This window comes from Cebidichthys violaceus, unplaced genomic scaffold, assembly GCF_023349555.1.
Source record: "Cebidichthys violaceus isolate CVI_PGR_0920_01 unplaced genomic scaffold, fCebVio1.0.p SCAF_6, whole genome shotgun sequence".
NCBI classification, from domain to species: domain Eukaryota; kingdom Metazoa; phylum Chordata; class Actinopteri; order Perciformes; family Stichaeidae; genus Cebidichthys; species Cebidichthys violaceus.
The window spans coordinates 7,145,017-7,172,384 of record NW_027176816.1 but is presented as its reverse complement, the minus strand read 5'-3'; the positions used below and the strand labels follow the sequence as shown (position 1 = coordinate 7,172,384).

The 27,368-nt window shown below is 41.2% G+C and overlaps 2 protein-coding genes across 2 annotated transcripts; one reads left to right on the top strand and one right to left on the bottom strand.

The window, feature by feature from the left end:
- The first annotated feature begins 728 nt into the window (after window positions 1–728).
- Window positions 729–3,748, top strand: LOC137889500 (pepsin A-like). Its single transcript, XM_068733384.1, has 9 exons — window positions 729–835; window positions 1,096–1,237; window positions 1,421–1,538; window positions 2,186–2,304; window positions 2,409–2,605; window positions 2,695–2,811; window positions 2,901–3,045; window positions 3,265–3,363; window positions 3,462–3,748. Exons 1-9 carry the CDS (start codon window positions 777–779, stop codon window positions 3,597–3,599), a joined length of 1,134 nt encoding a protein of 377 aa, XP_068589485.1. The 5' UTR covers window positions 729–776; the 3' UTR covers window positions 3,600–3,748.
- A 516-nt stretch (window positions 3,749–4,264) lies between these two features.
- On the bottom strand, window positions 4,265–24,219 carry LOC137889091 (uncharacterized). The gene is made up of 47 exons (XM_068732717.1): window positions 24,027–24,219; window positions 23,493–23,731; window positions 23,187–23,335; window positions 22,930–23,058; window positions 22,645–22,818; window positions 22,347–22,520; window positions 22,080–22,253; window positions 21,825–21,980; window positions 21,497–21,719; window positions 21,253–21,392; window positions 21,010–21,160; window positions 20,682–20,785; window positions 20,514–20,569; window positions 19,219–19,331; window positions 17,772–17,991; window positions 17,352–17,628; window positions 17,146–17,223; window positions 15,666–16,802; window positions 15,342–15,524; window positions 15,049–15,213; window positions 14,700–14,955; window positions 14,430–14,607; window positions 14,221–14,333; window positions 14,102–14,120; window positions 13,842–13,958; window positions 12,911–12,987; window positions 12,565–12,725; window positions 12,229–12,458; window positions 12,012–12,111; window positions 11,250–11,338; window positions 10,876–11,132; window positions 10,339–10,453; window positions 10,048–10,245; window positions 9,603–9,745; window positions 9,314–9,453; window positions 9,118–9,215; window positions 8,921–9,007; window positions 8,742–8,825; window positions 8,603–8,662; window positions 8,363–8,468; window positions 7,386–7,505; window positions 6,104–6,160; window positions 5,699–6,010; window positions 5,343–5,469; window positions 5,067–5,185; window positions 4,910–4,956; window positions 4,265–4,785 (listed from the first exon to the last, which is right to left on the bottom strand). The coding sequence occupies exons 1-47, from the start codon at window positions 24,162–24,164 to the stop codon at window positions 4,615–4,617; spliced, it is 7,761 nt and encodes a 2,586-aa protein (XP_068588818.1). The 5' UTR covers window positions 24,165–24,219; the 3' UTR covers window positions 4,265–4,614.
- Window positions 24,220–27,368: the final 3,149 nt, after the last annotated feature.

Below are 27,368 nucleotides of genomic sequence, written 5' to 3'. Positions count from 1 at the left end.
ATATATGTTCTGGGTTAGCTGCATATTCTTCACATGTTGTATTTTTTACTGAGTCTTTGTTTTGCTTCATATGTTATCAGATAATCCTGCCAAGGTAACTCTCAGCTCACACCTTTGGAAACCTGTGGAAAGTTTCCATATCAATGTTAAACAGGAGCTCTGGGCATCAAATCCCCTGATATACATGCCAACACATTAAGTGTGCTCTGTATCTGTTATTAAACACTTAACTTGCCCTTACAGTAAATTTAAATCATATGTCAGATTAACAAAAGTCAATCCTCATGTTGACACATTTCCTTTAAATAATTATTTTAGCTGAACTGTATTCTACGACTTTGTGAGTTAAGTAAAATAAATGACCAATGCTGAGCTAAACATTCGCTCTGTTACATAACTTTTGCATGAAGGATTTCTCTTTAGTACAGTAGTCAAAAAAGTCAAACAATGCTTTCAAAGCATAGTTTTAAGGGTTAGGGTTAGGTTTCTCTTAGCTGTGATTATTCTAACAAAATCCTTTTCAAACAAATGCATACAAAATATGAGCTGCACTTTATAAAGCATACTTGATTTTACGGAAAATTGTTAATTCTTCATTTGTTTAACGGGATATTTGCTCCCAGATAAGAGGCACCACATGGCATATTTCTTATCTCCAGCTGATACGTGATATCAAGTTATGTGGAAGGGCATTTTGGACAACCTTGATTTGTTGTATTTAAGGGCTGGGCTCAGCAACTGGAACTACAGTCGTCTGAGTCCAACAGCAAAGTGACATGATGAAGTGGCTCGTGGTCCTATCAGCCCTCGTGGCTTTTGCCGAATGCTTCCATAAGTAAGTCTGAACTGGCTGGTTGAGAAGCAGCCAGTTCTTTTATTTCTTTGACATTTTACACATGAATAGGCTGAATTGTTGAAATGCAATCTCTCCTAGTATTCCTGAGGGGAAAGTCTTCAGGCCATCTTGCTTTGACCTATCACACCTTTCAAACTTGCACAAAGCTAAAAGTAAAGCTCACTTTCTGATTTATCTGGCTATAATATGTCAGAAATCTGTAGATTTTGATGATTCTTTCTTCTTGTTTCTGTGCTTAGGTTTCCCCTGATCAAGGGAAAGACTGCCAGGCAAGACCTGCAGGAGAAAGGACTATGGGATGAGTACAGGAAGCAGCATCCATACAACCCCATGGCAAAGTTCTACCAGGGTGGTTCTGAGCCCATGACCAACGATGCTGACGTAAGTCCACACCAGAGACGACATTTAAAGCACAAATAGCAGCTATTTTAGGCTGTGTTGAACAAACAATTATATCCACCTCTGTTGCTGCAACACTTAAAAACAAAAACATAATTAATGCGACATTTAAGACAAGTTCATGTTATTTTGCACCTGTTAACTTCACGCCTTGCATCCCACTAGTTGTCCTACTATGGTGTGATCTCCATTGGCACCCCTCCTCAGTCCTTCAGTGTCATCTTTGACACCGGCTCCTCCAACCTGTGGGTCCCTTCAGTCTACTGCTCCAGCCAGGCCTGCAGTAAGTGTTACTGAGACTACCACTGCTGCCGGGGGTTACAAGTTGGCTGTTAAGTTTTAAACATTTGGTTAGTGTGTTACACAACGGTTAAAAGTAACTAATTATATTTACTCAAGCACTGTGTTTAACTACAAATTTGAGGTTTCCTACTGGCTGCTTTATTCTTCTTTTAGCTCCACTACATATATTTGACAACTATTGTTACTTGTTACTTTGCAGGATATTATTTTACATACAAGTCATGCAATGATGCAGTGATTTAATATATTACATATATTGTTATAGATTACATTAGCTAACGGTTTATAAACTAAAGTAGTTGTAACTCCACTTTAACCAGCTACAACATACATACTAATGCATCAGTGATAATAACCCAGCAGTATAATAAATAGTAAGCATCAGTAATAATAACCCAGCAGTATAATAATATTACACTGAGTCATTCAGCAACATCAGTACCTTTATCTTTAAAAGTAAAGTACATATTCCTGCTAATACGTTTGAGGTTCTACTTGGATATAACTTAGATTTCAGGAATTTAACTTGTAATGCAGTATTTTAAGACTGCTGTATTTTACTAGTAGAATATCTAATTATTTGTTTGACAACTAATAGTTTATAACAAAGACCCCATTCCTCTGCAGACAACCACAGGAAATTCAACCCACAGCAGTCCAGCACCTTCCATTGGGGCGACCAGACTCTGTCCATCCAGTATGGCACCGGCAGCATGACTGGACATCTGGCCATTGACAATGTTGAGGTAACCAAAGCCCCTGGAACAAGATGCATAGTCTATTTAGACTGCAAAAGGGCATGTCTGTGTGGTCTGTTGAACTGTGACTGACAGCTGTCTTGTGTGTACAGGTGGGCGGCATCACAGTGTCCCAGCAGGTGTTTGGAATTAGCCAAACAGAGGCTTCCTTCATGGCTAGCATGGTAGCTGATGGTATCCTGGGGTTGGCCTTCCAGAGCATTGCCTCTGACAACGTCGTGCCTGTCTTTGATAACATGGTCAAACAGGGACTGGTGTCTCAACCCCTGTTCTCCGTCTACCTGAGCAGGTACTGAAACAGGATGGAAATCTGTTGGTTTGCAGGGTGTCATTTCCTGTTACGTTTAATTCATTTGTTGTTGTTTTTTCCTCTCTTAGCCATAGTGAGCAGGGCAGTGAAGTGGTCTTCGGTGGTGTTGACAGCAGCCACTACACTGGACAAATCACCTGGGTCCCTCTGACCTCTGCCACCTACTGGCAGATACAAATGGACAGGTACCAAGAAAACACAAAACAAAATACTAAGCACAAACACAAGATGTGCAACTTGGCTGTAATCCACTTCCTGCTGTTCCTCCTCCCAGTGTTACCATCAATGGACAGGTTGTGGCCTGCTCTGGTGGCTGCCAGGCCATCATTGACACTGGTACTTCCCTGATTGTTGGCCCATCCAATGACATCAACAACATGAATTCCTGGGTTGGAGCCTCAACCAACCAGTACGGAGAAGTGAGTCATACCATCATACCGTACCATTTTAAGTACATTTTCCCCATTTTCTGAACCCAGAGTAAACACACATTTCATACTCTGACATCAAAACTCTCAAATGAAAATAATTAAGCAGGAGGTGGTTACTTGCTTAAGCTGGAAACCTGTACAGTACCAATAAATACAATTTCTGCTGCAACACGGTATTCAACTGTGTGTGTGATGTTCTTTTCACAGGCTACAGTGAACTGCCAGAACATCCAGAGCATGCCTGAAGTCACCTTCACTCTCAACGGACAGGCCTTCACCCTCCCTGCATCTGCCTACATCTCACAGGTCAGTTAGACTCCAGCCACCCACTGCAACAGAAATGTTTTCAGCACTATAAGGAAGATTTGGGGGAAGTAAATGTATTTTCTGTTGTCTCTTCACAGAGCAACTACGGCTGCAGCACTGGCTTTGGCCAGGGTGGCTCTGACATGCTCTGGATCCTGGGAGATGTCTTCATCAGGGAGTTCTACGTCATCTTTGATTCCCAGGGTCAGAAAATGGGCCTGGCCAAGTCTGTGTAATCAAATGAGACACCTGATGGATATCTATAAATGTATATTCCCAGTGTAGGGGCTTGTCTAATTGAAATAAAGAAAAATTGTGCAATTGGAGATTGTGGAAATACGTTTGAACATATGCCTTTGCATTAAATCGATTATAGCTAACATCATTCTGTGAATTTTTTGGGTATGTGACAGTCTGACTGTGGTGAATACAACAAAGCTCACACATCAGTGCTGCAAAGACGTCTTTAGAAACATCTTTAGTCGCCTTAGTTTTGTGTTATAACGCTGCAGTGAAATGTCACAGAAATAAGAATCTGTTCAGTCTATTCATTCATTCGCTCTTAAGAGAAACTTGACCTTTTATAGAGGATTCAAAAAGGATTGCCACCAGCTTTTTTGTGTAAGGGAAGAAGGGGCCAAGAATAGAATATCGAGCGGCTCTCAGAATAGCCACAAGGCTAGGTTGTAATGGAGAAGAAACTGATAAGGACAAACACTGATTTAACAAAAGATACCCTGATGACATAATCTGACAACTCTACTGCTTTTTCAACCTGTGAACACTGTTGAAAGGACTCAAACAAAAGTGTTTTGTCGTAATTTCACCAGACTATGTTCATTTCTTTAATGCATCATTTAATTTTTATGTCTTCTCATTTTCACAAACAACACATGCTATGTACACATGGAGTAGTTCAGTGATTTAATATTGCACGTCCATAAAGTTGTTGGACTCACAAAACACAAAATAATAGTTCAAACAAAAGGAGCAGATCATGAGGATTTGTAGTCCCTAATATGGGTCAAGCTCCAAAAATGCTGGATCCTACAATACATTTCCCACAATGCAACCATATGCATGTTTTTGTTAGATCCTCCCTGCCTGATGAATCCCTGTCAAACTCTATACTGTTTGAGGAGTACTAACCATGACTAGTAAACTGACATTTTCAAATTTCAAACACAGTGGTGGAAAAAACTAAATCGGTCTAATTCAAATCAGACACTAACTAGATTCTCACAGGTGGATTCACTGGTGGATTGCCAGTGTGGAGTACTCCACCCTCCCATCATGCTCTGCGCTCCAGGTCGAGTCAGGGGATCCTGCTTGTGTTTTGTGCATCCTCAGATTTGCATACACCTCTGTTGGTCTCTGGTGAGCTCTGAAGTCCACTGTTGTGTAGACTATGCTGCTCATTTCCTGGGGGAGACACACTTTGTCAAGAGACCGTCTTGTAGAGGAAGTTTGAAGCACAAACATGCAATCCTTTGAAAACAAGTGACAATGAATCACAGAGGCTACATGTTCCCTGTTTAGCACTTACTGGGGCCTCTTGTCTCAGTGACTCACATAGAGTTTCTGCATATTTGTCTACAAGGAAAACAAAATCACATTGGTTCTATTTACCCATTCCAAGATATTCACAATTTATTGTCAGACACTCAGATCTTTGTGATCATCCATTTAAGAAAACTGCTTACCCGGCTGTTTACGTTTTGCCTTGACTCTGCAGAAAACAACACCAATAATTGAAGTGATCAAAATCATCACTGCAATGGACACAATGACAGCTAGTGGCAGGCCAAAACTCCATGGAACACTGGAGAAGAAAACAATAACACATAAATAATAAATACAAATACATATATATATATAATGTACAGTATATGTATACACATATATACAAATATATATTATCTTCTGTCAGACAGCACTGTTTGGCCGACTAGCAGAAATAAGTAATCTGCAGTGTATACCTGTCACTGTCACTGTGGTCCTGTGCCAGAGCAGGCCAGGTGGAGTCTGGGAGTATTGTGGAGGTGTTGGGGGCTTTGACAGTTGTTGTCAGTGAAGGCTGAGACTGGCTGTGGTGACCTGAAACCTCTGCAAAATGCAAGAATATCAAATAAGCTTCCAGAGTTTATGGCTGGAATTAACCTTTGCAATAGTTTCCCTACTTTACCAGGGAAAACCAACACTAAAATATAATTTTGCAAATAAGTATCTTATGAAGCTGTAATAATGCATTTTTTTGCCCATGCGGTAGTGTACAAGCGGCTATGGCATAATTCACATTTCTAACACCACATTAATGAAGATTAAGACTGCTTACCAGACACCTCAACATAGTAATCACTGTAGATGCGGTTCTGAGTTCCCAGCACAATACATCTGTAATATCCTCCGTCGACAAAGCGCACATTTGATATTTTAAATTCTATCCAGCCATCTTTCTCAGTTTTTGTAACTCTTCCTTTCAGAAATTCACAAGTGAATCCTGCACTGTCCAGCAGCTTGTAACATCCTCCTGGATAGAGTTTACAGCAGTACTTGTTGTAACTATTATAAAATGAAGGGAAGGTGAGTTTCAGCAGAACGTGTTCAAACTCCTCGATCTTCTGTTGCCCTTTTAGATGAGGGACATCTGGAAAACAAACATTATTATTAATGTGTAATTTCAGGCACTCAAGAATAGAACCTTAATAAATTTGACTTCTTTGAAAAAAACAAAACCTACCTAATAAAAGAAGCAAGACAAAGGAAAACTTCATCTTTAGTGTAATGCTCACTGAGACTCAGCACTTTCTGACACTTTTCCACTCTTTTTAGAGGATCCGAGGCCCCTCCTTGCTGAAGAAAAGAGGAAGCTCAGCAGCTGGAGGGCCCAGGCAGACAAGTCCGTGCCAACTCTTTTGAGTATTGTAGAGGCACACTTCTTATACATTTCATTTTTAACTTATTTTGAAGTACATGTTAACTGTTTCCATGATGTAGATGTACAGAGGGTGGACACAGGAACAGGAACACCTGTATAGTAGGATACCACTGTGTGATCACACTGTCAGAGGATGTTGACTAGACTGTTCATTTTTGAGGTTGCAGTTTGTGGTATGCTTGTGTTGGATTCCATTACAATGTTTGTTTCTGTCATTTCTCTTTACTTTTCTACTGCAAAATGTTGACACATGCTGGAATTTCCATTAGCACATTATAATGCAATATAACACCACAAATTACAGCCTCACAATGACTAAAGAGTTGCATCAACTCATTTCTGAATGTGTAATGGCTTTGCTTTTATTATGTCTAACGCATTATAATTATATACATTTTAAAGCAGATATAGGTTCCTTCATGAACAAAATCAATTTCATTAAAATCTGGACATATTACAGCATATACACAAGTATACACAAAGTGATTTATTTGGTGTCAGCTTTCAGCTTATTAAACACTTCATATTCACCAAATCAAAACATATCCCCCATCACAGAACAGAAAACAAATGCAAAAGGTACGTACATATTAATATTTAGTAAACACAATGTTGTGGCATTCTAACAATTAACATTATTATTCCAGAGCAAAAACAATCACTCCCTTTTCCTTTCACCCCACTCAAAACCTAAAATGTTCCTTTGGACGCTCAGTATATTTTCTAAAGCATGATGTAAGCTGTTTCATTTTCTTTGATAACATTGTCTTGCAAATGGAGGCAGTTGAGGCATGTAAACAAGAATATTTTTTTATAATTACAGAATAGACCAACCTTGCTAAATTAACTCTTAAATACACAGCCCCTATGATTAAGTTAGAAGCAATGGGTGCAATAATTCAAATTTACAAAAAGTTGTTGATCTTATTGAACAGTGCAACTGCCGCCGATCAGGTGACAGTGTGGAGGAGATGATGTTTTAGTTCACAGCCAGCAGAATGCATAAATAAGTTGAGGTCACGGTACTTGTCAGCTCATAGTGGTTTCTAGTCATTTGTATCCCAGCAGGTTTAAGAAGCCGTCTATTCCTCTGTGAAGGTGATGACGTCATAGTGGATGCCTTGCTGCTGCAGCTGCTCCAGCTGTTCAGGTGTAGCTTCAGTGTAGACTGTTTGGGTCTGAGCCATGGCTGTGTCTGCTACGGCTACAAGAACAAAGATTGTTGACAATGTAGTTACTATAGGTGTTCATTATAATGGCAATTTCATGGTTTATGTTATTATCAAGCTTATTATTATTTAAAATGAATAAGATCATAAACTAGTCACCCATTAGTACATGGCTTGATATGTTTTAGCCCATTGTCTATAGAGGATGTAAGTTCACCATTTTCCAAAGCATCTACATTTCAGAAAGCAATGTTTCCATTCACTTCACTGAGGTTTGCAATTGAATTTGCAGAGACATTAGTCATTGTTACACCTTAATGGTGTGATCAACAGTACACCAACATCAGAGTTTTGTTATCTTACTAGCAAGCAAGGAATTTCTGTCTGTGTGTATGTGTGTGTGTCCTTCACATAGCTCAAGAAACGCTTAATGGATCTACTTCACAGTTGGCGGGTGTATTGCTGAGGACCCAAGGACATGCAGTGTACACGTTCAATATTAACAAAGTGAACAAACAAACTAACAGCTCTCTGTGCAGCAGTGGGGCTTCAGGGCTTTGCGGACTGAGTCGAGCATGACATCTGCAGCAGGCCTTTACAAGCTGCAGCTCATTGACTGCAGATCACTACTGCTGTTGGATACTGGATACGTTACAACCGCATACTTATACTTAGAGCGGTTCTGAGCAACACTCTAAGCAGCAAAGTGAACTGAGAGGAAGTCAACTGTTGAAATGTCATTTAGAAAATGTGTGGTGTGCTTTGAAAAAAATGCTAGATGCTGAACACAGGCATGTTATTTAGTAGAATTGGTAACTAAACAACCCAAAAGTATAGAGGAGGACTGAATATAAAACAAGTGAAGTATAATCTTTTCCCTAAGAGAGCCAACCTGTAACAGCAGAATTGACAGCGGCCTCCAGATCTTCAGGATTCACCATCTGTTGCTCTGAGCTCATAGGAAGGTACTGGATCTGACCGTCATGGCTTACAGCAATCTAAACACAAAGAACATGGAGCAATAAGCTTTTGTCAAAACAAAAAAACTCTTACTGTAGAGCATTTTAGGTTATCTGCCTCACTTTGTCAAGTTCAATCTCTAACTGTAGAGGGATCAAGATCTCAGCCTCACCTGTTGCTCCTGCAGAAAGGTCCCGTCATGCTCATACTGGATGATCTGTCCATCTGGCATCTGAGGAACAAAAGGGCAATTAGAACATGACTTTATTACCTTAAAGTTATGGAGACTTATTATGAGGCAACACACTGACCTGTATGTGGTTGCCATCAGCTACTACCACATACTCCTGAGGGATCAAGTGCTGCACACCATCCTGCGAGATGATATACTGAACCTGAAACAGGACAAATGAGTTGAGATGAAAGCCTAAATATATAATAAGGGCTCTGATATAAATATATACAGTAGAATCTACAAAATGGCGCTAACCTCAGTCACCTGGTTCTCTCCTGTCATCAGGTGCTGAACTGTCTGTCCATCTATGGTGGTTATCTGCTGGATGTATGTGCCCTCCTCCTGATTAATGCAGACATTAATGCATTTAGTTACAAAACGAAATTGCGTACATTCTGTATGCAAAAAGAACAAATCTACAAGTATGTCCAGCATCGTGTGAGCGTTGGCACCTGGTCTGATAGGGCCTGTTCTTGAGCTACAATGATGTGCTCCTGTCCTAGGGCCTGCAACCGCTCTGGATTGATCACTGTCTGATGTGCCTGTAAGGCTGTTAGATACACATCAAAACAAACAAATTAAGTTTGAGATTTTTGTGATTTTGTTTGCCACTAGATCATTCATTTTCATATAATTTGTGTTCCTTACATTGTAGTGTGGCCAGGGCCTCCTCGTCACTATTCACTATGATGGTTTGCTGAGATGTGGGGGTACGGCTCTTGCGAGCAGGATGATCCTGATTGTGGAGACGCTCCATGTGAAACTTTAGATGTCCATTACGGTTAAACCTGAGATGTTGGGCAAAAAAAACCACATTCACATCGGTAGCTGTCCATAACCACTTTGCGGTCTAATGTATACAAATTGTTTTGTATAAGGGCTCCTAATGTTAAGGAAATAAAAGTTTTGTGACGATTCCAATTAGTTTCACACCCACCTTTGACCACAAAGTTTGCAAGAGAACGGTTTCTCATTGGTGTGTGTCATCATGTGTCGCCGCAAGTCTTTCTTGTTCTTGGAGGCAAAGCTACAGCTTGGACACTTGTGAGGGCGCAAGTAGGAATGCAGCTCCATGTGAGCCTAGAATATGAATCACGTTCAGAAAGAGGGATTCAAAACAGAAATGCTTTTAAAATGACTGACACATACAAATTACACATGAGGGTGGAAATGCCCAGCTGTAGTCTTTCACCCTGTTAAAACTTTATTTGATGAGCTATTGAATATTCATGAGACTGCCCCTTTTGGAAAATCTGGGGTCAATTTATGGCAGGCTATGACTTTAAGTGGTGATTACTGTCTGCCTTTGCTATAAAAACAAATGTGTTTTTGAGAAGATAAAAAAGTGTAAAGACAGTGCTGCACAATTTAAAGAGACTCACCTTGACCTCCTGCCAGGACGTGGAGGTGAAATCACAATCAGGACACTTGAAGGTGTTGGGGTCCAAGTGTGCCCTCTTGTGGTTCTCCATGTCAGAGCGTCCGTGGAAAGACTCCATGCATATTCGGCAGGAAAACCTCTTGGTGCTCTGACCGGGAGAGCTCACAGCAGAGGGAGAGGCTGGAGCTTCGCTGCTCAGCTGACAGAAAACAAAAAGGAAACAGTCAGAGAGGAAGGGTACACGATGCAGACAGATCTTTACATGCCAAAACAGCTGATCGCTCGCAGTTACCTCCACCTGTTGCAGAACACCATCAGGCAGTGCTGACGTGAGGTAGTACTTATCACTTTTCAGGCTCTCTGCCCCGGAGTCTTCTACAGCCTGAGAAGGACTGCTCTCATTGTTACTGCAAAGACAACAGTTTTATGACGTTATAGATTGAGACGAGATCATGAAGGTCATCAATAATCCTACATTCAAGCTCATTATAAATAAAGTAGTCATGTGACTGTGTTTTCCAGTGAAACAGCATCTGTCCCGCCTAATCGGAGAAAATCACACGGTGTGTTATGTAGTCTCACATAGCCAGACTTATTTCCACAGTTGTCAGCGCTAAAAAAAGGTCTGGCTCCAGACATCATTTTACTAAAGAGGAAAAAAGGCTCTGGTATATTTGTATTTCTTCAAACCAATTACAAATGTCTAAGCACAGGATGCAGCGATGGAGCCCTTGCAAATCGGTAACAGGTAAGTAGCTGAAGGGGAGGAGTATATAGACGGCCAATATCAGGCTTGTAGCCACAGACTACATCTGGTGTGTTAAGTTACCTGTAGTCAGGGCTGTGGATCTCTTCAGCCGCCTGTTCCACCACACTGAAGTCCCCTCCGCCCTCGTAGGCCTCGATGGCAATCTGGGTCAGCTCTCCTGTTTCAGAGGTGGCTGCCTCAAAGGCCTCTTGTAGCACCGTCTCACCGCTCTCAGACACGTGGAAGGTCACAACCTTTTGTGCCTGGCCCGGTGCTGTGGTCACCGTGCTCCACGTGCCCTTTTCTAAAGCTTTGCCCTCTGAATTCAGCACCGCCACCTGAGCAGCACGATCAGTCACTTATAACATCATTGATTTTATTTACAAAAGGCAAACATACTTTCCACATAAATGTAAGCCGTTTATGTAAAATTAAATCTTTTGATGAGCACCAACCTGTAAGGCGTTTCCAACCAATTCCCGGGCATTGCTCATATTCAGCAGTAGGTCAAGGGCATTCTGGGCGGATTGGTCGCTGGATTCAACTGAGGAGCACATGGTGAAAAAGTCAGCATTTGTCCTCAACCTTTATCCTACCAACATATTTAACAACACAAGGACTACCGAATCTGGAACCCAAGAAAAAACTACTGTAAAAAACAACCATCATCATAGCAAAATGTGAACAAATTTTTCTCAAAACATAATTAGCTATGTATTTAATGTCATCTACTGAAAAAAAGAATATTATTTTAGGAAAGTTACAGTTAATTGGCTTCAGGGCTCTGCAGACTTTGTTGAGATTGTCGTCGGGAACGAGCCTCTACAGGCCGTGGGTCATTGACTGCAATAAAATGTTTGCTGCTGGATGAGGGATATACTAATGTATAACCAAGCTCTTCTTTACTTCCCTGGACTCATAGAACGATGAGCGTTTCCAACAATGTGTCTGTCTACTAAAAATGACATAAGCGAATTTAAGTGCTTTTGACTGGGGCCCCCTAAGATACCAATACATTAGTATTAAAAGCACTAATTAATACAGAAACAGAAAAAATAAGGAACAAATTGATTGAAAAAGTAATTGGAATGCTAAAATTAAGTAGCGGTGACATATGACACACAGTATACCTCTGTCGGTCTGTGTGTACCCCAGTCAGTAGAATGGTGACATAGCAAAAATACTCATAATGTCTCTTGAATAAAAAGAGGACTGACCTTGTTCATAGATGATGGTGGTGTTTCCCAATGCGTCCTGGGTCACTGAGGCATTTTCCATACCCTGCATGGCTTGTAGTGTCGCAGAATCCACTGCAACCTAATGAAGGCGGGTAAAAAAAACAGTTATGTCCAAATACCGCTAAATATAACACAAGCTAAAATAAAATCCAAATTAGGCCGGAGATAAATAACAGAAAACCACAAACAGACTCACAATAGTGTTCTGCAAATCCTGTGTGTCATCATGTTGTTGTTGTTGTTGTTTGAGCTCCTCTATCTGCTGCAGCGTGAAGAAGGGCCTGCGGCGCCTCCTGACAGGCTCCTCAGGGTGTGTCACAGACCACTCGTCAAACGTCTCAGGGTGGCGACACTGCACATGAAGACGCAAATTCTTCCTGTGCTTGGTTGTGAAGTGGCACATGTCACAGGAGAAAGGCTTCTCCCCTGTGGAAGACAGTGTTAATTGTAAAGGTGTTGTACAGTATTGCATTCATGAGGTGAACATACTCATCTTAAATAAACTTAATGAAAGCCTTTCTGCCACACAGACCTGTGTGTTTGATGGCCAAGTGGGAGACCAGGAACTCCTCTTTAGAAGTGGAGTATTTACAGTAGTCACACTTGAAGGGCCGGTCGTTGGTGTGGGAAAGCTGATGGTTGAGCAGCAGCTTCTTGTTGTCACAAGTGTAATCGCAAAATTCACACTTGAACCTTGCACATACACATCCAAGAGTTAATCATTGTGATAATATCATTGATACTAATATTAACAACAAATGACTAATGCTGATTCATTAAGGCATATTCTATCCTACATTGCTGATCAGACTGTTACATCCATGTTTTTGAAATACTGATACATGACAAAATAAAAAAGATGGAATAAAAATACTGACTTGCTGTCTCCAAGACTCTGGATGTGAGTCAGCAGGTGCATTTTGAACGTGTACCGCTTCTTGAAGGATTTGCCACACTACAAAGACAGAAAGACATTTTCAACAAGAGCTTTGAAGAAGACAAAAAAGTCCATAAAATTATGAGTGCACTCACTTTCCTGTAAAGATTGTCATTGTTATACATTGTTACACAGTAAAATTATTGTGTTGGGTAGGTAAATCATGCATTCTTATAAAAGAGGAAAGGGAGAAAAAATAAGCATCTTACAGGAGAAACAATCTTGCAGGAAAATCATTAGAACTATTGACCTTTTTAAGAATATCTTTAGAGGGAATCCTAAATTGATTACTTGTGTCCAAAGATTCTGTACACTAATTTAGTGAAAAAATGCATAATATAATGGATGATGGAGAATGTATGTAAAATCATTACATTGTTTGTCAGAAAGGAACAAGTGATTATCGGTAGTTGTCACTTCTCAAATGCTAAATGGATTGCGATTAAAAAAATTGAAATTTAAAAAAATTGGGATGTTTGTGAATATAGAATAGAATTATCATGTAAAGAAAGAACAGTTTGAGACTTATGATTTATGATTAACTTATTTAAGGTTTGTTTTTCACTAAAAAGGATGTTTACTGAAAGAGGTGTGTCCTAACTGTGATGGAATACAAATATTAGTTTCTTAACAAAATGCAAGGTAAAGTGCTGTTTTAGTGCCATTTTAAGAGTTTTAAGCATATTTTGATGATTGTCAGTATAGTATTGTGTGTTGCAATATTTTTTGCGGGGAAGAAATATGGAAAGAAAATTTCCATATTGTCCCATGCCTACTTGTAACCACTTAAAATATTCTGTGCCATAATCTTTTTTTTCAAATATTAGTGTTCATTAAATGTTCTTAACATTTTACGATCTTTATCATCTGACCTTATCACACATATGTGGTTTCTCTGAGCTGTGGGTCTTCATGTGCTGGGTGAGTCTCTTTTGCATGGGGTAAACCCTGTGACACACAGGGCAGAGGAACTCTGACACCTTTGGTACCTGCAAGAATGAGCACAAAAAACCCCATTAAATTGACTTGAAAGTAATTCTGCTACACGACCGCATAATATTAGCATTACACCATGAGCATGCTAATTAGCATTTAACCATTATTCAAATATTGGAGACCTGAAATATCTTACCAACTCTGTCTTTCTTTTCCTGTAGGATGGAAATTAAAATTATTTTTAATAATGCAAAATGTGTTGTGTATAACGAATAATTGATTGTGTATGTGCTGTATGTTGACGGAGTCACTTACTTGTCTTTGTTGTGGACTGCTGAGTGGCGAATGACATCTTTCTTGTAGACACTTGTGTAATCACACTCCTCACACTTAAACGGCTTGGTGCCCTCATGATTGAACATGTGTTCCTGCAAAACAGCACACAAGACTTTCAGGGCACCGTGCAAACATGCGTGTAAACTGAGGTTAACCTGAATGTTGTGACCTGCTTTATTGCAACTGACCTTGAGTGAAGACCAGCGCTTGCAGCGATAGTTGCACTGAAGGCACTTGAAGAGCTCTGGGTCGTTGCTTTCATGAGAGTCCACATGAAAGTGCAAATCTTCTTGAGTGAGGAAGCGTGAGCCACAGATCCAGCAGTTGTGAGGTCTCAGGAGCGGTTTCAGAGATTTATAGTACCGACTGTAAGAAAATGAAGAGAAAGAAGCAATTAGCTTGTTGTAACATTATGTAATACTATTTGTAACAAGTTTATTTAATAATTTGATACTCACTTTCGATTTATATATTTCTTATACTTCTTGCGAAGAAAACGCTTTGAGGGTCGGCCGCGTTTCCTCTCAAAGAATTCCTCTGGCTGTGTGTTGGATGAAGGGTCTTTGTTCTCAGAGTCTGATTGGCTTATTGCTGCCTCAGCTGTGTCTCCATCTGTCCCTATAGCGGGACCACTGTTTAGCCCGGAGGAGCTTGCCTCTTCAGGTACACTAGCATCCACACCCACCCTGGGCTTCTTAGCAATACTCTCTGCTTCTGTAACAAACCAATGAAATAGAAGAATGTGTCGGCTCTCCTGTGCAGTGACGGGCTGTTTTTTGCTTTACTTTGTCAAAACTGAAAGCCAACCTTTGCTGCTGTAGCCTTCTTCTAGAAGGCTGTACTTCCTTGGACGGCCAACCTTACGTCGAGGACGCCCGTGAGAGGAGGAAGAGATAGGAGGAGCAGGCTTCTTTATGATGGCAGGTGGTCTTTCGTTGCAGTCCTCGTTTGCAGGGTTGTAGTCACTGTCCTCTGGATATAAACAAAGGAGCAGGGAGAGGGAAAGTGAGTACGATTCTTTCCCCATTGACTGATTTATTAAGTCAGAAAGAATCTATGTTTGTCTGCAATGGGGTTTAATAACAATCTTCCTCTCTGACCTTCAGGATCATCAATAGCACCAGCATCCACAATATCATCGTCCTCTTCCTCTGCTTTTTGGGGCTGAGCAGCCTTGGCCTTTGCTGCGTTCCTCTCTTCAGCTTCTTCCCTCTCTGCCTGACGACGGGCAAACGTCTCACTTTTAGGAGGCCGTCCACGTTTACGCTTCTTTGACATGTCCCCTGAAACCACACATTATTCCACAAATAAATACTATTAGTACTAGTATTACAGTTTTCAAAAAATCTGACAACCAAAAAAAATCTGAAGTTAAAGTCAAAGCGATATGTCTTTATGATACATAATCAACTGTACTAACTCACCTGCAGGTTTGAAGTGTTTGTCCCTCATGTGGTTAATTAGTGTGTCTTTGGAGGCACTCTTGTATGGACACATTTTACACTTGAACTGCTGTACAATCACTACTTCCATCATCTCCTCCAACTCAGCCAGGTTTGGAGGTCTGTGTCCGGAGCCTTCTGCCACTGTTGATGTCTCCATCTCTCTGACCAGCCCAGCTTCATCCTGAGGCCCCTGGGAGCCTTGGGGCTCCTCTTGGCTGGGTGAGTATTGTTGGGGCAGCTCAGGCTCTGGATTGGAGGTGTATGTCCCACTGCTGCTGATGTAGGGCCCAGGCTGGCTCTCGCTGCACTCCAATGCCTCAGGAAGCCCACCTGAACCTGCCGTGTAAGCCAGAGGGTGGTCTGATGAGGAGCTGTCATCGGCATAAAGAGAGGCCTCTGGACCATTGCTGCTTTCCAAGTAACAGGAGTGCTGCGGCTGCTGTTGGGAGTGCTGGGGCTGGTCTGGATCCTGGTTCCGCTCGTCATCGTCATCATCGTCGTCGTCTCTCGCTTGATACTGAGAACAACCTGGTTGCTCAGAGTCTGCAGCTGCAACACAGTCTCCTCCATACTCTGCCCCATACTGCCGATTTGTCTGGGTCCGGTGGTCCTCACTACTGTCAATGTAACTGCGTGAATGATGCGGTTGCTCTCCCTCGTCCACCCCACACTCCAGATACCCAGTGCTGCACTCCACCACATAGTGATGTCGGCTGGTCAGGTTTGAGTCAGCCCCACTGCATTCCACATATCCAGGCAGATCCTGGTCACTGTTATCACCGCTGTAGTCAGGGAAACCTGACTGGGAGCGTGTCTGGTCGGGTTCCTCGCCTGAACACTCCACGTAGGAAGATGAAGACTCCCCTGTCTGGTCTGGACCATCTGCACTGCAGTCCATATACTGGGAGGGGTGGGAGTGCTGGGGCTGGTCAGGCTGACTGCTGCTGTCCTCTGGGTAACCAGAGTGACCAGGCTGATCGTCGGGCTGGTCCGGTTCAATGTTGCCCTGCAGGTCTCCCTGGTCCAGACAGGTGGATGTGGGGCCTTCTGCGAGAGCTTCTATGGCTATACGATCAGAGAGGGCTGACGATGACATCTGGGCTACCATAGGAGCCCCTATAGCAGACAAATACATATTGATGGATTGAACACACTAAAAAGTACACTAAAAACTATTCTCATACTGTGTGTCATCAACATAAGTGGATTATAAATTAACTAAATAAAAAGTCACTTGTTAGAGGACTAGAATAAAGTTGGGTCATAACAAGTTGACATGGAATAGTTAAATAATGTATCCACTCTATAAATAAATTATGTCTGAGTAACATCCCACCAGAGTATTCAGTATATTGTTAATATTACATTTAAACATGTTCATAATTTTCTCATTAACTTTTACAATGGTGTGAAATTGAGTGAAGACTTAATGAGTTAGCAATAACAATAGCAACTTTACCGTCATCTGGTCCTTGTAATATCAAATACTGGGTTGTTTCTGCACCTCCATCTTCTGCACTGGTCACAGCTATGCAACCTAACAGAAGAACAGTAGAGTAGACAAGATCAGATATCTGCTACATTATGGTAAAATAATCAAACTGACACAACATAAAAGCTTCTCAGCCTATGATATAACAGAAAGTGGAGTGTCAGCGGAAATACCATTCATGATATCAGGGCCGATGGTGGACTCAATGATCTTGTCAATGGCAGACCCGAGGTCTGACGAGGTAGAAGCAGTTGAGTCAGAAACCATCATGGCCACTTCAGATGCAGCACTTGAGTGGACCATTACTTGGGCTGACTCAGACACCAGCACTGACTGAGTCACTGTGGAGACGCTGGACACGCTTGTGGACTGGGCCACGGAGGAGGAGTCTGGGAGGTGGACTGATGAAACTCTGACGTCTGTACTGGAGCTGGTTTCTGGGGCAAACACCTAAACAGGGAGGGGCAAGAACATGATCGCAACATCAAGAAACTTTAATGACAAAAGCCTAACTACTAAATCTGGTTTTGTTTTTTTAAATATGTCTGTTTTCTCACACACAAAATATTTTTATTTATTTAAAAAATGCTTACCATAAGTCCCTCTGAGCTCTGTCCCACATGGCAGTCAGATTCTGGGGCCTGTGCATGAGAGGCAGCTGCATCACTGCTGTCTGCAGACATGGCCTCTGATGACTCCATACCCATGCCGCTTTCAGACGGTTCCTCCATCCCCGAGGGACCTGCATCACTGCTGCTCTCCACCTCATTCTCCTCCGAATTCATGACTATCCACAAAAACCAAACAAAAACGCTATCAATTTAAAGTTTGTGTCATATTTAAGCAGTTCATTGTGTTAAGATTAACACAACTCTCGTCATTAGTGTTATGAGAGTTTGCAATAATTAAGATTTTTCATGGTCCTTGATACTTTGTCACTAGATTAACAGTTAAGTATGGATAGGCTTTTAAAGCAAATAATAAAAACTTTGAGACTGTAGAGATACTGGAAGGAAAACTGAAAGTTTGTCAAAGCTTTTCAAACGTGTGAAAGGACATGTATTGGAAAAGGTAACTCAAGTAATAATACATACATTCAAAGTCTCTTAACTTAGCAGTTTACAGTTAGTGTCTGTCCTTATGAGGTCTTTATTTAGATTGTAATACAAGTACTATTTCTATGCAGGGGTGGGAAGTAACATGAGTACATTTACTAAGATAAACTTGAACACAGCTTTGACTTACTGACACTTCTTATTTTCTGAAAGTTTATACTTCTACTCTACGGCACTAAAAAGCTACGTGAATGCATTTGTGGCACTATGTATAACATATCGCATAGGTAATTTCCTACATTGATTTCAGTAAAGGATGTTGAGTTTTCATCACTTGGTGATCAACGTACAGAACTGTGTTTATTTAGGACAACTTATAACTGATAGCTCCAGCTTTCTCCTTGCAGAAGTCTACATAAATAAGCGTTAGCCAAGTTATATTAAGTCGACGTAGATGTGAATTAAAAGGTATCTATTCTAGGGGTGCACAGTTAACGTTTCGACTGGTCAAATGTGCCTATACTTGTAAAATGACATGAGCCCTGGACAGCAGTGAAGTTATTTAGAGACTACGGGAACCAACGTTAGCTCACGATGAACCAGAGCCGTTAGCTTTTAGCTGGCTAACAGGCATTGTTGTCAACTCAGTATCTTGTTCGATGAAGCTGGAAAACAACTAAAATTGTCCCCGTGGCAGTTTAAATATGCGTCATTGATGAAGGACAGTTATAAGCAGGTCGGCATGTCGAGTGTAACAACACAACAACGTGTGTTAGCCGTTTTAAACGGGCCCAGCTGCCCTTGATCCTGCCTGCTCCGCGTCGCCATTTTCCACCAAGTAGCCCCGCTTTACACTCAGGCGTTCTGAAAGCTCTACTGGGGACCTCGAGGGCCTCAGCTGCGGCAGACCGCCCAAATGCTCTCCCTGAAGAAAATTAAAATGTTTTCCTTCTCCGGCACAAGAATCTCCACGCTTTTTTCTTACCGTGTATGTTCGAGTAGAAGGGTATCCTGTAGTGTAGACTCGCTAAATAGAACAGACATTAGCAACTGATAATTGTTCCTTCTTTCTAGTCGGGCGCCATGAGACTCTCCTTGCTTCCTGTCCGTGCAACCGGATCTTATTTATTGTTGTTGTTTAAAACTGTCGTCGTTAAAGCGAACATTGGTATAATTACCTGTTTTAACAATTTGTATTTACTCACAGATTGGTCGTCATATGTTTCACATATTCGGTAAAATGTATGCTTATAATCACTTAGTGGACTATTGTTTTTAGAGGAAGGCGTATTACGCAATTAGATGCGGAGTAATATGCGTTCACCGGGGCCGTTGTTTCAGGAGACTAGATAATCCGTACTGCAGAAATGAATGAAGTTATGTTTTCTATTGCCAGCTCGTTGTCGTGTTATCCTTACTGGCTATGTGGGAAATCACTACGTCTGTGTATCTTTACTACTAGCAACATGTGGAGTAGACATGTTTGTTTTTGCTGTTATGGATTCACATTTACAATAATTCAACATGATAGTGTCACAATCCAGGTGCTTGTCAATTAATCAGTTGTTGAGTGAACGATTAAGACAACTGGTAGTGGGATGTAGTTCTCACAGAATGTTTATTGCATTGAAAGTACGAACTTATACAAATACAAAACATATCAGTCTCATAAATAATTTCAGTGAAGGAGACATTAAATTGTCTTCCAGTGCAAGTAATTGGCTTTGAAGCCATTTTCAGAATTACACAAATATATTTATACAAAACAAAAAAGCTTTAGGACACAAAAATAATATTAGATATTGCTATAAATACCAAAATAATCTAATACTTTTAAGAGTCTGAACCTGTCAGACATAAAGATACCATCAGCAAACCTGGAATCCAGATAGCTTTTGAGAATATTTTTGTTGTGGTTATGGGTGTCAAATTTTAGACCACCGCAACCAACCAGTTCACAGATTATCAGACTGAGGGCAAGGCAGTGCCAAAGATCACTTGGCTTTGCTTTCACTTTGGGCCAATGCGGTATGTTGTAGAATTAGCCAACATCAATGATGGACATTCTTTGACATCCCAGAAAGCAAACACATCATACAACAGACGTTATACACAATACTGCATCACATTCTCCCTGACACCTGCACAGGAGAGAGGGAGGTGCTACCACATTAAAGACGATTTCCAGCTCATCCCTGTTTGTTCATCTCCTTAGTAGTGAGTGCCTGAAGCATCTGAGCACTTGAGGAGATCGTATTTCACATAGCCAACACGATCCACCTGCCTGCGGGAGTTCATACGCCAGTAGAAGCGGTCTCTGCAGAAGTAGATGTGACCTAAAGAAGACATTTTAATCAAAAGAAGACAAAATAAGGATTTTTTTATGCAACAATCTACTGTTAAATGCTAATTTAGTTTAATAAACTCAGTATAAATGTTTGAAATTACCTTTGTACTGGAACACATCATGAGCGTCATTGGGGACTCCACCAAAAACGACATCTGTATATCTGGGGTACCCTTTGTCGATTTTCTGGGCCTTCACATCAAGCCTGTGTTGACAATAGCAGAGAATGTCATTAAAATGACAAAAACAATCAGCTGAATCACATACTTTGGTTATGTGGTGAAAAAAAGTCAATTTCAACGGGATCTAACTGGCTTGCTCAAAGACTAATAGTAGTCAAAGAAGAGCTGGCAGGGTTGAATTTGAGCTGAACATTTTCCAGTGACAGACATGCTTTTCATCCTGATTTCAAACACAATTTTAACTCACCTCCAGTAGTTCTCCCCACTGAAGAGCAGCACTTTGCCTTTCCCCCTCTGCAGAGCTCCCTCCACCTTCTGAACAGTGTTCGGGAGGCCGAGCTTCTCTATGCTGCGGGGACCCAGAACACTCTTCCCTGTGTACACCCAGAATCGGGTCCCTACAGAAAGAAAATGATCATGAAAAAAAATGTTCTAGCACTTTTGGCTTAAGTGTTAGTGGTCCCATATACACTGTATGTAGCTTTATTACCTGAGAAAAAGTACAATTTCCTGGCCAGAATGTTCTCAAAGGCAGAGTCGATGACTGCTGGCAGAGCGGGCCACCTCTCTGAAATAGAAAACGGTCCCATGAGCCCTCCATTGCTCTCGCTGGTCATCTTCCAGAAATGTCTGTTGATCAACACATTTACACACAACACACAATTAACACATCGACACGGTTGGTTTGTGTTTATGTTGCTGTTATTACAAAGAAGAATAGACTATTTGCTTACCCATCCTTAAAGAAATGTAGTTCTCCCTCGATCACAGTGATGGTGTCGAATTTGGTCAACTTGCAGGCATCTTTGGTGGGATCCACAGGTCGTGTGGTGGCAGTTGTGGTGGTGGTGGGATCAATGGGTCCATCTGTAGGGTCAGTCTCATCAGGGTCTGGGTAGGGGGTAGTGGTGGGTGTGTCAGGCTGGGGGGGGGTGGGATCAGGGCCTGTTTTGCGTCCTGAAAAAAAGAAAATAGTGTTGGTTGAGAGAGAGTCTTGAGAAGTTGGAAATTCAAGCATTTTGGGGTGATTTTGTATGACAACACAGTTTGTCATGAACTCACCATAGAGATATTGAATGCCTTCAATGTCATCTTCATGCAGGGAGAAGTCTTCCACGTAGCTGTACATGGGGTACATGAGAGCCTCTCTTATGTTGGAGTGATCCAGGCCAAGGGCATGTCCAAACTCGTGGGCTGCCACCAGGAACAGACTGTAACCTGGAATACATGCAGAAAGGAATATTAACGAATGGCAAGGGTAAATACGTAGAGCATTTATCTTCTCCACTGTCTCTGTCTTATATTCATGTTACTCACCCTGGTCAGGACAGAAGCCCCATTTCTTGTCGTCATCATAGCTGTCAGTGGTACCGCACCACAATTTTCCATCTCCTCGTCCCTCACTTGTGCAGGAGTCGTACTCTTTACCCAGGAACACAAAGGGGAAGTGGCAAGGCTCCCCCTCAGAGTTTCCACCAGTTACAGCGGTGTCTGGCCAAACAAAGACATAATAACAACGGTAAGATAACAAGCCATTGTGGCAGTACTAGACAGCATTCATGAATTGTGGTTCCTGTCACTCACCACGACTGGGACAGAATCCATATTTCTTGTCATTGTCAAAGTTGCTTGTGGTGGCACACCAGCGGTAGCCATCACTGCGGCCCTCTGTGGTACAGCTGTCATATTCCTCCCCCAGAAAGATGAAGGGAAAGACACACTCCGCTCCGTCTGCGTTTCCTCCAAATGTGTACAGAACTGTCAGGAGGAGAATAAGGGGCAAGGATGAGCGGGTGAAGCGAGTCAGCATGCCACTAATGCAAACGCATTTAGCTGACCTCTGACCTATGATTTCCCTTACAGAACAAGTTGTCAAGCTTACGTTCACTTGGACAGAAGCCGTATTTATTGTCACTGCTGTAGTCAGCTGTGGTGGCACACCATGGCAGGTTGTCCGAACGCCCATCAGTGGTGCAGGTGGTGTAGGATTTGCCCTCGAAAGTGAAGGGGAAGTGGCACATAGCACCATCAGCATTACCATAGCGAGTCTTCACAGCTTAGGGAAAAGAAAAAAAACATACATGTAATGTAATGTATAAAGTTAACACTAGGGGGAGACAACCTCATATTATTTGTTGGTGGTGGAGTACTGTATTTTGGTAAATACCTGGTCCTTTTCCCAGGGTCCAGTACTCATCATCGTCAAAGTGGGCGTCACCCTGCAAACCCTCACCAGGGGGATAAGCATGGGCCAGAAGACCATCTTTACCATCGAATGGATATGGGTCTCCATGGTCTGAACAGAAAATCAAAGTGCACAGTTTGGTCAGTCTTTTGATTTTAAACTTGTGTTAGATCAAAATCATTACACAAGTATGTGACATCAATATGAACAACACCCATGAATTGAGCAAAAACACATACTGGTTTTTCCAAATGAAATCATGATGTCAGCTGTCCCATCAAAGAGTCGGGTAAAAGTCAGAGGGGTCACGTCACTCCACACCTTGAAGGCTCTGGCAAAGGCCTCATCAATCAGAGAGATCTCCATGTCTGGAGTATAGCTAATGATCCTGTATAGAAGAGAAGAACGACTCTGTTTTCAGACTCATAATTGACAATGTAAGTGAAGGAACTTGGTGATATATCTCCATCAGAGACAGTCTTTGTATTTGGTGCCTTGCATTGCAAAGCACATGCATTATAATGTCATCCAGCCCGTTAACTCACCTATAAGTGACATCATGATGGTCCCATTTGAGGTCTCCGTCAAATGTTTTGTAGTTGGCCACATCAGGAACCCCACAGCGAGGCCGTTTCATGGCCTCCAGGGTGGACTTGTCCAGCTCTCCGGACTCCTCCAGCCCCATCTGCCTCTGCATCCTCTTCAAAGCCTTGGAGGTGGACACCATCGACTGGAAGCCACTGCGTTGCATCGTGTTCATGTAGCCAAACTTCTTCAGATAACCCTGGCAGGAGAACATGAGAAACCACAATAATTAGTCCAGATTGTGATTATATCATGTGATGAGCAGGATAGAGTAAGTCCTTATGGAGTAAACTTTGGTTTGAAAAAGTATATCCTAGTGTTTTGTTCCCACTTATAAACCCTCATATAGCTTGAATTCAGAAGAGCGTATTTTTCCTTTCATTAACATCATGATAGAGGTCTCTGTCTAGGTAATTACTTCCCCGCACAGCTTGATTGCACACTGTTTTGGGAATTTCAGTCTATCAAGACAAAATGAACCATCTGCTACTCACTTCTGCCAGCTCCGTATCAGTCATGTTTTTGATGATGTCTCCTGGGAAGATGACAGAGACAGACCGGAGTGGAAGGCTCCATCCATCCTGTATGCTTATCCCCAAAATGAAACACACAGCTAAAGCACAGCACCTCATGATGAGACCTGTTATAGATTGCTGCAAAAATATATATAAACTAAGAGCCTTGCAGTGAACAAGTGCTCAGTCAGACAAAAAATATGAAAAAGCTTCTCCACTGACAATGACCAGTGTTTCTCCTTCAGCGTTGGCTTCCCTCTTTGTTTTGACTGGTGGCTCTTGTTGTCTCTGCTTTGTGCCCTTGGTTGTGGACCTTGTTTTTATGCAAACGTAACGCCTTAGTCACTTGACCTCGCCCCCACCCACTGCTAACCTCAACCCTCCCACTTACATCTTGACAGACTGCATGTTGAACGAACACGGGGAATTTCCAAAATGTCCACATTTAGCCTTACCTAACAGCTAGTGAGTGGTTAGCTAATTGTTCTTTGTTGGAAATATTTCAAGCTGGAGGAGTTGAAGAATGACACTAGTGAATAAGACCAATTATGGCAAAGTATTATGATTGCTTTCATATTATGTTAATAAAGCAAAGCACGCTGCCTGAAAACCCAAACAAATTACAAACCAGATTACAAATTACTTATTCACTTGTTATCTTAATAATTTACATCATAAAAACATTCAGGAAATAACCTAAAGAGAGCATAAACACAATCTGTATCTGCTTAGTGTACATTGTCTTTGTCATTCTTTTTCATGTGAAAAGATCTTCTTGACATGTTAATATATTTTTACCTGAGTACAACACACTCATCATGGGACCCAGCCAGACACTTCTGTTATTTAGATGGTCTAAGCAATGATATAAAAAGTTTCTTCCACCGTTTTCATAAATAGAGATTAGTTTCCTCTTTGCCTATAGTTGGATACTGAATAAAATATCAAACTAGGTCAAGTCTAAAATAAATTCTTACAGAAATATCATGTCTGTCAGTTGTTGTATTTTCTGACATGATAAACGTTTAAATAAATGTTTAAAGTTTTCTATGATTGAGGTGATTAAAAAATCCCAATGTATTTAAATGGGATTTTTTGCAGTATTACATTATTGCTGTTGGCCAGATTTTTGGGGAACTACCAGCTTCATCATCACTACACTGATGCTGATGCAACATCTTCACTGGCTTCTTCCATAAGATGAGCCAATTCATTAGCAATGACTTAAACGTCTCATTTGGCAATGAGCATTGCACCTAATATGACTGTATTTTACACAAAGCAGCACTCATGCACATTTGTGTTACACAACAGTTTGAGCCATGAATAAAAACAAGAAACAAACAAAAGTAGCCAACTTTTGTATTCTAAAGAACAACTTCTATGTTGTCTGATCTATAATCTTGAGAGTACCAACTTCGTGCAGTAGTGTGTTTGTGCTGGATAGGTATATGTTGATATTTTGAGGTATGTGACTATCAAGGTGTTGTGGGCAAGGATGTGTCTCAGCTAGCATGTCATGACTCATTCACGTTCCCACATAAATGGCCAAAGCTGCAGATGAGGGGCTTTTTTTGCAATGAGCACACTGCTGACATCCTTTCTTCCCATGCAAACATGTTTACTCAGTTGCTCTGCTGCATTTTCAGATGCAGGAAAATAAACATCTCTTTTTAACTGATGAGCCAAGTCAAAATACTCCATGTTAAGTAGAGGGGGAAGTCCCTGTCCAAGCCCATGTTGAAAAATGGTTGGTGGCTAAAAAAGTATTAGCTGCAATTGAGACTTTATCAATTTGGAGAGTTGAAAAGAATGAAGTGCACATCGGCACAGATTTTCTAATGACTTGCCTTTTATGGTCAATGACAATTTGTACCAATCAATTTCCTAATAAAGAGGAGGTGTGAAGTTTTGGACCTGCGGTTTCATGAGGAAGGTATCCTTCCTCATATTTGAATCTATGGTTTCCTGATGTGGTTGATGATAACACATTTTGACATATGCGTCAATCTTCCCCATGTTTCTTACTATTGACGTGTTTAAAACATATTGTCATTTCCTCTCCTAATTAAGTACTTCCTGTTTTTTGCAATATAATTTATGTTTCTTGTGATTTTCCCACAGAGAGCAGCAGCCATAACAATGCATATCATTTGTTTTGTTAGATCAGTATGTTTACACAGGGGCTATACATTTTAAATATCTAAAGTTTAAGTCTTGATAACACACATACCTCTCCAGATTTTAACAATGATATTGGTCAAAATACAGTAAGAGGGATGTAAAAAATGTCAATTCCCTTCATTTTATTATGCTTGTTGCCCTTTGCTGACTCTCACATTATTCACATGGTATTCTATAAAAGAAACCCAACTCACCCAACTCCACTTGAAAAAAAATGTCCTTTGTTTTTGGTGGATATTGATATTTTTACCACACAAAATACAGAATACCAGCTACAATGTAGTTATACAACACATATTCATTGTGCACGTATATTGTTGGCCATATGGATTACATTTAATTCAGACCAAAGCAGCTCTATCCAGCTTCAAATACACAAGCCCTTTTTCATTTTTTATGGTCATTCAGACACAATCATAAGGTTATTTCTGTATATATGTGGCTTCCCAGTAGATCCTCATGCCTCCCTTGAGAACATCTGCCACTGATTTTACATGGCGTCAAAGACTTAATGAAAACGGCTCCATGCATTTTAACAAATGCCACATTTAATTTGGTTTTGCCACTTCGCTTCTAAAAAGACGTCTGGCACAGATACTCAAAAAATACACATTTTTGACACACTTCCCAAAATTGCTCTCAGTCACAACACAGCCTGTTGGCACACACCCCCACGAACATATGAGGCCAACTGCGTCATCAGAGAGCTGGATAATATCATAGTAGACCAGCAAGACCCTCACAGCTCACCGATCTTTATGATTAGGTTAACCGTGCAACAACAGAGCCATGAAATATCAAAAGTCGTCATTCGTGACCACTCTCCATTTTTTCTGGAGCTGCTGAAACGAAATGTTGCATGTCTCAGACATGGTCTAAATGTTGGCCTTTTAAGGTCATTAATAGCTCAGGGTGAAAACTCTGACCATATACCCTTTGTTCTCATCAAAACTCAACATGTTTTATGCCCGGATTTTCTTTAGTTGATGGTAGATTCAGTGTTTCCAGTTCAGCGCTGTACAGAAAGTTTTGCAACTTTCTCCTTAATTGTGACTTGCCCTGTTTAGTTTATACCCTGCCTTGTTAAAGCAAACTGTTTATTTCTTATGGTATGTTTCTGGCAGGCAGTTATAAATG